General features: G+C 29.7%; 1 protein-coding gene across 5 annotated transcripts in view; it reads left to right on the top strand.

The window, feature by feature from the left end:
* The window catches only part of LOC111637766 (cellular tumor antigen p53-like), a 74,440-nt gene that overhangs the window by 25,623 nt on the left and 36,130 nt on the right, over nucleotides 1-12,687 (top strand). For all 5 annotated transcript variants that reach the window (XM_023383341.1, XM_023383340.1, XM_023383338.1 and 2 more), the window contains exons 3-7: nucleotides 3,588-3,678; nucleotides 5,180-5,253; nucleotides 8,554-8,626; nucleotides 11,429-11,618; nucleotides 11,698-11,808. In XM_023383341.1, coding sequence (XP_023239109.1) covers nucleotides 3,588-3,678; nucleotides 5,180-5,253; nucleotides 8,554-8,626; nucleotides 11,429-11,618; nucleotides 11,698-11,808 — 539 coding nt within the window. The remainder of the gene's footprint in view (nucleotides 1-3,587; nucleotides 3,679-5,179; nucleotides 5,254-8,553; nucleotides 8,627-11,428; nucleotides 11,619-11,697; nucleotides 11,809-12,687) is intronic.

Raw genomic sequence — 12,687 nt, forward strand, 5'->3', positions numbered from 1 at the left:
CACTGAGGTCAGCGTTATGTGTGCGAACAGTAGAACACTTCCTTGCCAGAACCAACTTGAGACTTCTAGTCTCTGACAAGGACTGGAGGTTTGTGCTGTGCAGAGAGAATGACTTTCTCATCAAGGCCAATGAATTTTTAACACAGTCGCATTCCTCGGAAATGAGTGAGGACCCTACTCCGACGGTATTAAGAAAGGCAAGAAGAATCATCACCTTACCAGGTATTTCCTCAACCCTAACTGGGTCGCTCGATCCCCCCTCTAATGTTACGTGTCCTAGGTTGTTCTTTCAACCAAAAACCCATAAGACAAACTGGCTGTTACGTCCGCTAGTAAACAAACGGTCTCACCCAACCTATTATTTAGAAAAAGTGCTTGCTAAATTCCTTCGCGCATTAGTTCCAAATTCTCCATATGTTACTCCCTCTTCTGTAATTGCTAAATCCACCATCACTTCAAGTATTGGTACACTACGGCCAGACGCCTACACCTTTTACAAGCTGGATGTAGTATCTTTATATCCCTCAGTACCAACATTTGAGGCAGTAATGCTGGCTAATTCTCTACTTCTAAGAAAGGGCTTTAACATCCAACAGGTGCTTGATTTATGAGATGCGCTCAACTTTGTCACCGAGTGTAATTACTTCCGTTTCAACCAGAAAATCTATTTACAAAAGCAAGGGGTTCCTATGGGCTCCCCTTTATCTGCTATCCTAGCAGAACTTATTATGAGAGAGATCGAGCACAGAACATTCAATTCCCCGCTTGCCATCCACTATCCGAGGCTGTATTTGCGTTACGTTGACGACATCCTCATAGCGTGGGTAGACACAGATGAGATGTTCCTCATCTTTATGCAGCAACTGTCAAGCATATATCCTTCCATCAATTTCTCTTGGGAGAAAGAAAGCGATGCAGCAATAATGTTCTTAGACCTGCACATATGTAAATCTTCGGAAGGACTACAATTCTCGGTTCATCACAAGTCCAGCATAGCTCCACACATTATACCAGCAGAGGCCTTTCAGCCTTCTCGATATGTCAATGCTGCCATTGCCGCTCTCGTTAGAAGGGCTTACTTACTATCATCTTCGCAAGAGCTGGTAAACATGGAGTTAGACAACATAAGTTTGGGGGTACGCACTGCTGGCTTTTCACGTGCAAAATTTACGCACGTGCTCAATATGGTAAAGAAATCACTGTTTCCAAGTACCACATTATGCAGCAAAAGAGAATTTTCAATGGTACAAACATCGTTGCCATACCTGGGACCCCTCTCTATACGTATCTGCAGAATCTTTAAGCAGCACGGCCTTATACTACCACTAACCCCACTTCCAAACCTACGCAAACTCATTTGTAATGATAGGGACAAATTTTCCACGCTTGAGAAGTCGGGGGTCTATGCTGTACCTCTGGAAAACCTTACAACGGGAGTAAATGCAAGATATGTCGGGGCCACTACTAGAATGCTTGCCAGCCGACTAGAAGAGCACCAAAACGATGTTGCGAGGGGTAGACACACCACCGAGCTCGCAAGAAAAGTACTTGAGCAGGGTTACAACTCACTATGGTCCCAAGCGGTTATGCTCAAGAGCTGTAAGGATCGAATAATCGTTTTCATATGGGAGTCTCTTCTTACTACTACCTTGGACACGTGCAACATTCCAACTCTTGAGCTGCCCAGTGTATGGGTCACACTATACAAGCAATTAAGTAATAATTAGCATTCTCCAGAATGTATATGTCTAGATCTGTGCATGCGCGTAATCGCACATCATGGAGCTTTCTGCTCGTTCGTTTTTCGAACATTTTTGAATATTTCTATCATGTTCCTAACGACTTTGACTAAAGTTTAATCTTAAATTTAAGCGTTCTATTCCAAATCGGATTATTTCTGTTTAATTCTTTCGGTAATTTGCCTGATGACGACGACTATAAGTTCGTCAAAAGTACTAGCGATTAAAGAAAAACGCACACATAACGCTGACCTCAGTGCCTTCTCGTTTTACAATAAAGTCTTGGAATGGATTATGTTCGTTAACTGTGATCACCCGCGGTGTATGTATGTATATGTATATATATCTAATAATATAAGTCATTGATCACATATCAGTATATCTGTAACATTATGCCTAAAACACCCACCAGGGGTGCCCTAGCAATGATTTTAAATTAACAATAAATTATTATTATTTGTAATAGGAATTTATTATTGATATGAATTTATTATTAATACTACGGAATGACACTGCTGCTGCTAGAACAGTGTTTTTCAACCTTCTTGAATACGCGACCCCTTTACAAGTTAAAAAATTTTGCTGACCTCCCAAGGCCATATTAAAACTATATTAGTGATTTTAAAAACTACATCTTTGATTCTCTTTCTGTTGAGACCTAAATATCAATCAAAAATCCAATTGTACTGTAAAATAAACAGGCCCAGCCTTCTCAACGAAATTGTAGGTTTTTTATTGTAGTGTAGGACCTACAAACACTTGTCTTTTTTTTTACCCGCGACCCCCTGTGTAAGGCTTTGCAACCCCATTGGGGGTCGCGACCCACAGGTTGAAAAACACTGTGCTAGAATGCCTTTTCCATATGAGAGGGTTAAGGATTATCCTCCTCCATGAGGGAGGGGTAATCCTTAATCCTCTTCCCCATGGAGGGGAATTCCTCCCAAGGGAAGGGAAAACATTCCCCATTGATATGAATTTATTATTTATACCAGGGCTTCTTAAACATTTTTTATTCACAACCCCATTTATGAATGTGATTTTTTTCACAACCCAAAAAATATAAAATAAAGATATTTACAAATTTGCAAAAACAATAATGGTGTACTACCACAGTTCACTCTTGTGTTACAGTGGAACATAGACAACTGAATACACTGAAAAGCAACAACACTACACTATTTCACACAACAATCAGTGTTGCTGAATCATTGTCTCGCTGCACCAGAAGTGACACAAAGCACAATTCACGAATCCTATGACACAAAGCATGCCATTTTCAAACTTTCACAAATTATTTTCAATATTTTGCATTAAAATCTCACGACCCTATTTGGGGTTGCAACCCATAGTTTAAGAAGTCCTGATTTATACACACACTAGGGGGTGGCCTGGGCTACTGAACTCTTGAGTTTTTCTTAAGAAATATGTGAGCTTATGATTTGTCTGTATATAAGCAAATTATTTTGTTGTCTATTCACTACTTTATAGAAAGACAACAATATACTAATCACTGCATTCTGCTTTTATGAAGTATGGACTAATAAAATGGTATTTCTATTGGATTATAATTGCTATTCATTTACATTTTAATTATATGCATATAAATTGTAAGTTCATATTAATGATTTTATATTCATTTATTTAGGATGATGTATTTCAAATTCCAAAGTGCCTGTTCCTTACATTTAAAATTTTTGTTTCATTTATTGTTTTGTAATGTATTTAAGTTGAAGATGACTTTATGGGAGTCAGTTGTTTCTAAAATAAAAAGTCTTTTCAATTTGTTTTTCATAATAAGCAATGATTTAGAATATAATTACAAATGTTCTAATTATCATATTTTTATAGACTGAACAACTTATCACTTGAAGATATAACACAAATATTAAATGATAATCTTCCAAATGATACAGAAATATATGATGATTTACAACAAAATGTAAGTTTAATATAAGATATATTTGATTTATTTAACAATTTGGTTTTATTGAATCTTAATGTAAATTTAAAACTATTCAACCTTGATTAGTTTTATTAATCAATTTAAAGTTAGATTGTCATTTATATAATGCATTACTAAAACTATTTCATTTGAAAAATAGTTATTATTTTCCATGTTACTAAATGTACTAACAAAGTTTTATTTGCATTTAAATTTCTTACTCATGACACTAATTAAGATTAGTCACATTCTCATTAGTATCATAATATACCTTGTCTCCTTGATTCTAAGATGTGCTTTAAAATTAAAATTATTATTATTATATACCAATTTCTACTTGTTTGAAATAAAGATGTGTCTTACATTTACAATTTTAAAATAGCAATCAGCAGTCATGAGTAGTGTGGTATGTGATTTCAGGTTTTTGATTTGTATTATTTTTATAAATTATTACTATTTAACAAGATTTAATAAAATTGATTATTTAAAAATATTTCCTGTTTTTTTTTTTTTTATAAAAAGGAAATATTTTAAAATAATCTTTTCATTTTAGAATTGAGGAAATATCATAATACTTTTCAGTGCCAAATTTGTCCTAATTTTTTAAGTGACAGTGGCAAGATATTGCAGAATTACATTCTACAATTACACATTGAGATTTCTTGATGAAAATTAAAAGAATAATAGTAAAATACCCATATGAAAATATTCTGCTTTATTGGATAGCCAANTTAACTAAACTTAAAATTATTTATTTAAAAACTTTTCCCTCCATAAGAAAAGTTTAAAATTTTTATTCCAAATGCATATTTCATTTTAGAATTGAGGAAATATCATAATACTTTTCAGTGCCAAATTTGTCCTAATTTTTTAAGTGACAGTGGCAAGATATTGCAGAATTACATTCTACAATTACACATTGAGATTTCTTGATGAAAATTAAAAGAATAATAGTAAAATACCCATATGAAAATATTCTGCTTTATTGGATAGCCAATAAGTATTGATTGATAATATTTGAATACTATTTCACTCAAATCCATCCAGTAAACAAAGTGATAATTACAGATATGTTGTACTAACCTTGTATAGCTTTGCAGTTACTATTTAAAAATGTAACACAAATGTTTTTGACCCACTTCTAGGGTCTTCCTCAGGTGTTTTACAAGTTTTTCTGGTGCAATTCCGATTTTTGACCGTTCAGGTCTCTAATGCTTTTGCTAATGATTTTTGACCGTTCTATCTTCAGAATTTATTTTTTTAAATTTCAGTAGTAACTGCAAAGCTATACAAGGTTAGTATGACATATCTACTATTTCATTATTTATTATTAAAAGATTATTTGAAAGTTAAATCTTTCATTGTAAGATGACAAGTTTTAAATTTGAAATTTGTACTCTGTGATTTTAAAATTTATTTTAGTGGATTTATATATTCAAAAAATGGTTGAGTAAAAATTTTTTATTTTGTAATAATTTAAATTTTTATTTGCTTTTAGAATCCAATAACAGAGGAAAATTGTAATCCAAATGTAGTATTAAATTCAGATCAAGTTAATGATATTCCAGCTACGTAAGTACAGCAAATTGTACATTTACAATAATTATAAAGATATCTTTTTATTTAATATTTAAATATAGTAAAGAAGAGTTTATAGTTGACAAATTAAATAAGGGAGAGTGTTATCAATTTGAAAATCGTAAAATACATATAAAATTCATATAACAATGGAAATTAAACTCTTCTTCAGCAGAAGTATTTTAGATTCAAACATAAAGGGATTGACAATATATGGTATAGTAAATTTTATAATAGTAAATTTCAGTGATAGTAAAATTCACTAAATAATAGTAAAAATAGAAAAAAATAGTAAATTTCAACTTGTTTAAGCTGTTCTAAATTTTTAAGTTTTGGTTTGAGTGTTATTTTTACATATTTAAAGCATTTATCTTAAAAAGTTTTTGAATTACAGAATAAGTTGTTTAATTTATTATTTAATTTGAAAGAAGTTTAACTAAAAGAAACATAAATAAACCCAACATCTTTTCATTTATTTAATAGTACAAATTATATTTCCTTTTGTATAGGCAAAACAAAAATTAAATAAAGTAAACACACAAATCATAAGCATTGTTAATTTCACAATAAATATTAAACAAATACAAGAAGTCATTATTAGCAGTAAATTCGTAGGCATAAGTAATAAATTATAAATACAAAGTGCAAAACAGATAAATATTTTCTTTAGAAAATAAAAATTAAAAATTTTACAAATTAAACTAGTTGGGAATATTATAGCAAGGTCAGATTAAAAAAAAAATTACTAGTCATTTTAGCAAAGTATTTTAAATTACAATTTTAGTCCACCAAGTTGCTAAATACAGCTTTCTTTTTTTTTTTTTTATTATAAATTTCTGAAACTACAAAACCTATTTAAATACCTGTTTTTATTTATGTTTTTAGCCATTTAATGTGTGTTTTCCTTAACATGAATTTAATTATTAATATACAGTCAACTCGCATTAATATGAATTGCTAAGGGAACAGTGGTTAATTTGCTTTATTGAAAATTCATATTAACAACTAAATTATACAACTCTGACCTTGATCCTAAAAGATCAAGGTCAGGGTTTTATAATTTAGGGAGTTGAGGAATAATAGGCAAACAAAATCTCTAAATTTTAATATTTTGAATTAACTTATGAAATAAAGTTAAATAAAATGAAATTTATTTACAAAAACAAATTGTTCTAAATTGAAAATTAATTTGAAGACGTAGTCTGTCTGAAATTGGTAATCACCATTTATTCACTTCTTATTTTTGATCTAGAATACAAACAATTGACAACTTGACCTGTCTTTTTAGGCTGCTTAGCTGTCAAATTTAAAAACATTTCTTTAACTCCTTCATTCCCGATCATTAATTAAATTGATATAAGATTAATATTAAAATACATTAAAAATACTTAAAACCAAAAAAAAACGAAAGAAATGCGATAATTTTGAAGAAAAACCTTCAAATTTTATTTTCCTTTGTTTCTCCTTTCTGTGAAATTTAACACCGATGAGTCATTGTTTACACAGCTGGGTGACCTTGAACACAGCTGGAGTCAGATTTCCCGGGACATTCTCAGACGTCTCGGGAGGACAAGGGTTTAAAGTAGGGTGAATATAAGCGACACGGAAATTTTTAAATATTTTAAAAAAATTCAAACTTTTATTGCGATTTCTGACCCCTCCTAATTAATTAATTTTATATTAAAAAAATTAAAAAACCATTGGAGGTCGTTTTTGACATCAGAAACTAACTTTAAATAACTTTACCGAATGAATATCCGTGCACTACAACTTAGGAACCATGAAATAAATTTGATAAAAAACTTCCATTAAAAAACAACTGAGCCTTAATTGAGCCTTATTAAAGGCTAATTAAAATCGCGATAAAATTTTTTCGCGCGGGCAAAAAATTTTGAAAAAATTTGGGGACCTAAAAAACATTTCAAAAATTCAAAAAAAAAAATTTTTTTTTCAAAAATGGCCTTAAGGACCACGTTTTTCGTAACGCTATGTAGGCTTGACGTATATATACGTCAATGGAGACTAAGGAGTTAAAAAACACCGAAAAATATCCAGTTAAAATTACAAAGTTAAAATTGGAACTGGCTGATCGTACAGACATTTTCATTTTTCTTTCCATTTTTACTACTTGGGAATTTTCAGGCTTTATATATACTGAGGAAAATGTGTTGGTAAATGTAGAGTTTTGTAGCCTCCCCTGATGACAAATCTTTGCAAAAGTTTCAATTGTAGAATTTTGTTGGATGAAAATTTTTATAATTGTCATCCAAAATTTTATGAAGATTAAATTTGCCAATTTTTGTAAAATTGCCATCCAATGAAATTGTTCTAAATTATTTTCAAAGCACTATATGCAAGCTCGCATGTTTGCATGGGACCATATTCATTTAAATAGGTGGTCAGCCTTAAACTTAACTTTATTCTCTTAGTACAATAGAATGATCTGCTAAAACCAAACATTTCAATTGTTCTACAATTGGAGGTTTATTATTTGTCAGTGATATGTGGTATGTGAATTTGCTTATAATGTTTTGTTAGAGGAGTGGTGTTAATACATTTTTTGCATACTATCAGAGGTGAACCCATCTTTGCTTACTAGGAGAAGAAAATGTATTGTAATCAAAATGGAACATTTATTACACTTCCACTTTTTATTGCTTACATTGAAAAGTGTAAAAAGCAACCATTATTGGAAATAGTTGTTTCTTAGGGGTTATAAAAGTAATTTACAGTTCAGTTTAACAAAGTCTGATAAAAGTTTTGTTCACTCTATTGCATAAAAATTAACCCTGGGATGATTGTGTTTTGCCAGGGCAACAGCAAAATTTGTTTTAATGTGAGAATTAACTTTATTTGGTTTGTTTTAACCTATTCCTTGGTATTCCCGACATATCTTGGGTTGAAACCTTGATCTGTGAACCCACAATATCTTGTTTCTGCATCAGGACATTTTTGACCCTAGATGTTGCTAGTTGGCATAATTTTTATATTAAAACTAACTTCCAAAATATAAATTTTTTTGTTTTTTTCATTTATTAATATGTCTGTTTTGTTTGTGCAAAATAAAAACAAATAATTTTGGATGATACAATAGCCAAGATTATTATTATTATTTTTTTTTTCTGAAACGTGGAAATTTTGTTAGGCTTAACATTGACAAAATTCAATGTGGAGCGACATGCAATGGAAAAAATTTCAACATGGGATAGGTTAACTGTATATAACTTAAATTATCACACTTTTATTTCAAATTTTATGAAGATTAAATTTTTCTCCTTTCTATTCAATTACCAGCACTAATTGGGAAGGACCATATGGATTTGATATTTCATTTCAGTCTGAAGAGAACAAAAATAGTAACTGTGTTGTAAGTATTTTCTCTTAATATTCTTAAATTGTTCTTATATGATTTATATAGTATTAGAAAATAGGATTTATATATTATAACACTGTTAACTTTATTATATTTGTGCTTATATTTAATACAAATTAATTAATTTCATTTAAACATTGTTTCAAAACATTATACCAAGATGATTTTTGTGAATTTCAGAGATACTTTTGATTGTTAATTATTTACTATGCAAAATAATTTTTGTATGATTCATAATTAACATATTTTTTTTTTTTTTAATTTAAAGCATTCAATATGCAAAATAAGAGTACTAAATCAGTTAGGGAATTAATTTTTTTAGAGAAAATGTTTTTCAAGATGTTAAATTTCACCTTCAGTTCTCATATGATAGTTATTTAAATCAAATGTATGTTTGCATTGGTGTTCTAAAGCTGTGTGAAACCAAAGAATGGATTCAAAACATTTGAATTTTAAGAACATAAATATTTAAAAAATAAATAAATGGAAAAAATTTAAAAACAAATATAAACAGTTGAAAGGTACTTTACAATTTAAAAATAAATCAACTTACAGTTCACTCACATTTTGTAAGATAAGACAGCATATGCATAATAGTTTTATATGAAGTATTTTATATTATATTTATGAACATTATAATTATAAACACACATTAGATGGCATTTGCACATCCAAGCCTGATATGATGTAAAAATATAATATACATGCCATAGGAGCTCTTGCATTGTTTTCTTGCAGAGATATTGAAGATTATGTTGTTACATTAACAATTAAATAATAAACAGACAATAACTAGAAGTAAGATTGCAAATACATGTACTGAAGCAAAAACAGTATGGCAACAAATACCAAGCACATTCTTATGTGGGTGTGCATAATGAAGATGATACATTGATATCAGTAAAGGATCAAATATTATTGGTTCCACAATTTTTATAAAATAAGAAAAGTTTTGTTAGAAGTTTATGCTTATACTGGTACATTATGCATAAATTTATAACAGACATTTTTATAACATAAAATACAACATGTGCAAACTGATACTGAAACTGATACTACATCATACTGCTGATACAAAAACAATGTAGTAATAATGTAAATGTTTGACATATGAATTTAAAGTAAAAGTCTATATTGAAATAATTTATTACAGTCTTTGCTATTTATATGTTCTTGGCAGTTAGTATTCAATTCGTTTTTAGTTGAAAAGTAACAAAACAAAAATAAAAAAAAATTGCTAATAAGAACAGATTTTTGGGCACTCAGGTATGTCAAAATACCAGTGGTCATACGAGAATGGATGGTCTGTATTTTTGACACTTGCTTTACAGCTACATTTATTAAATATTGGGTTGTTTGGAAAGTAAGTTTGTTTTTTTTCTGTGGAAAAAACACAATATTTTTATAATAAATAAATATTTTATTGAATTATATATCGACCGTTTTGGTCAAATACCTGTTTTTATCATTTCTGGTAGTAGCATGATTTTACATTCATAAGAGTTTTGATTGTTGCTTACAAAAAACTGATCCAAGTGATTTTTGACATTGTCATTTCAAGTAAAATGTCTTACAGTTAAAGAAAAATTTGTATAGACCGGAACAAGTAATAATCTGAGTGTGCTCAATCTGGTGAATATGGTTGGTGTGATAGCACGTCCCATCTAAGTTATAACAGTTTCTGTAACATCTAAGTTATATAATGTCAAATTTCACACAAGTTACCAAACTTGTGTGAAATTTGACATTATTGTGGTAAAACACTATACCTGTTTTGTTGATCAATTCTGGCCGCCTTTTCTGTTTGATGATATTACTCAATTTGTTTACTCGATGGCGGTACACTTTCGAATCAATTGTTAAATTGTCTGGTAAAAAAAATTTCCTTAATATCCCACCAAATAGAGCATTTCTCTTTAAGAATATGTGGAACCCATATATCAAGTTTTGAAGCAAAACCAATTTGTTTCAAGTACTCATAAACAGTTCAATTTGACAAATTTAATCTCTTAGTGATTTCACATGTTGTTATTTGGCAGTTTGCTTCAATCAGTACGTTTATTTTGTTTTCATTGGCTTAAACTGGCCATCCAGAACATGGTACATCTTCAATATTGAAATTGCCGGAATGAAATTTTGTAAACCAGTTTTGGCAGTGTCGTCCTGCCAATACATCTTTTCCATCCACATCACACAATTTTTTTTTTCACTTGAACAGCATTCTTACCTTTTCAGTAATAAAAGAGCAAAATATGCTGAAAATGCTGCTTTCAATCTTTCATATTTGATGGGACACAAAAAAAAAAAAAAAAAAAAAAACAATTCCACAAAATCAAACAAATCTTTTTACAGATAATCTTTGTCAAAATATATAATGATAATACTGTTTAGAATGAAAATGGCAGGAAAAATATGACTAATCCGTCTAATGGTAAAAAAGAGAAACTTACTTTCCGAACAATCCAATAATATGAAATTTGAAATTGTGAAATAAATTTTTTTTGTATATATATGTAAATGCTTAAATATTTTGAAGCATATAATTTTGAGAGTTTGTCAGAACTAGTTGTACATAATTTATCAAAATTAGTTGTACTTAAATAAAATAAAGGAATTAAGTAAGCTCCCTTATAAACTGTGTTGAATTATGTACAAAAAAATTGATTAAGAATGTTATATAACATTCTTAATCAATTTATAACAATTCTTAATCAAGTTGTATATTGTTATAAAACTTTTTAAACATTTTAAATAATTTAATAAATTTATTTAAACTTATATATTTCTTTTATTTAGTACTCTGAAGTTAAAGATAAACTGTTTGTTGATATGAATGTGGCATGTTCATTGAGAGTTAAACTGAAAAATCCACCACCAGATGGATCAAAAATTCGTGTAATGCCTATATTTAGCAAACCAGAATTCTTAACAAAAGTAGTCAAGCGTTGTTTAATTCATTCTGCACCCACAAATAGTAATAACGATGGTAATTATTTTTAATAAATTAAAATTTTAAACGTTTTGTAATTAACAGTTATAAAAGATTTTATTGATGTTTATTTCAGGACATCCAGCACCACAACATTTGATTCGATGTGATCATGAATTTGCACAATATGTAGATGATCCTGTCACTGGAAGGCAGAGTGTTGTTGTTCCATATGAAAACCCTCAAGGTATCATTACATTTTATAATTTAAATAATTTCTATTTAGAATAAATAATAATGTACAGTAGACATCATTTTATAGTAAACTTCAACATGTTGACTTGCCACAATACAATGATCAGTAGAGAAGGTCCAAGCCAATCTTCCTTAAACATAATTTTATTATTGATATAACAAATCTGTATATTGTCAGAATCTCATTAGAACCATTAGCAAGGCATAAGCCTACTGCTCAAGGAATTCAGAATCAGATTTAAATGAGCAGCAACCCCAGGAATTTATTAGTGGGTGATCTGTCGTAGATGTTTCTACGTCACTACCTGGCCATTCCCTTTGTGAATTTGGTTGAATCTATGATGGGTATGATTACCTCATTTGCTACATTTGTTTTGATTTGAATGCCACTCAAAAATCCACAAAAAATTTATTTTTTATATGAAATAATTATTTCCACTTAAATGCGAATCTAACATCCAAAAAAAAATTGCCAGGAAATAATTCCTGCAAAATAAAAACTCCTCCAAAAAGTGTTTTTTAACAAAAAGTATATTAAAAAAATTTAAATAATTTAAAATAAATGCTTTTTATTTGAAAAATATAGATGCAAAGATTGTTATTCATTCATTTAACAAGGCGTGAAATTTTACATGTGCAGTCTACATTGTTTACAAACTTGTTGACCTTGAGAACAGCTTGTGTCAGCTTTCCTGGGTAGTTCTCATGTACATCTCGGGAATATTGATATGAAGCAGGAGGGGAGCTAAATTACCACATCTGTTCAAATATAACACAATATTTTTGATTTTTATGCTATTAAAATATGGGGAGACGGAAAAAAAGGTATGGGGAAAAAATTCTACTGAATAAAAAACAAAAAACCTGCTGA

This window comes from Centruroides sculpturatus, unplaced genomic scaffold (genome assembly GCF_000671375.1).
Source record: "Centruroides sculpturatus isolate CEXI.00-Female unplaced genomic scaffold, Cexi_2.0 scaffold1116, whole genome shotgun sequence".
NCBI lineage: Eukaryota > Metazoa > Arthropoda > Arachnida > Scorpiones > Buthidae > Centruroides > Centruroides sculpturatus.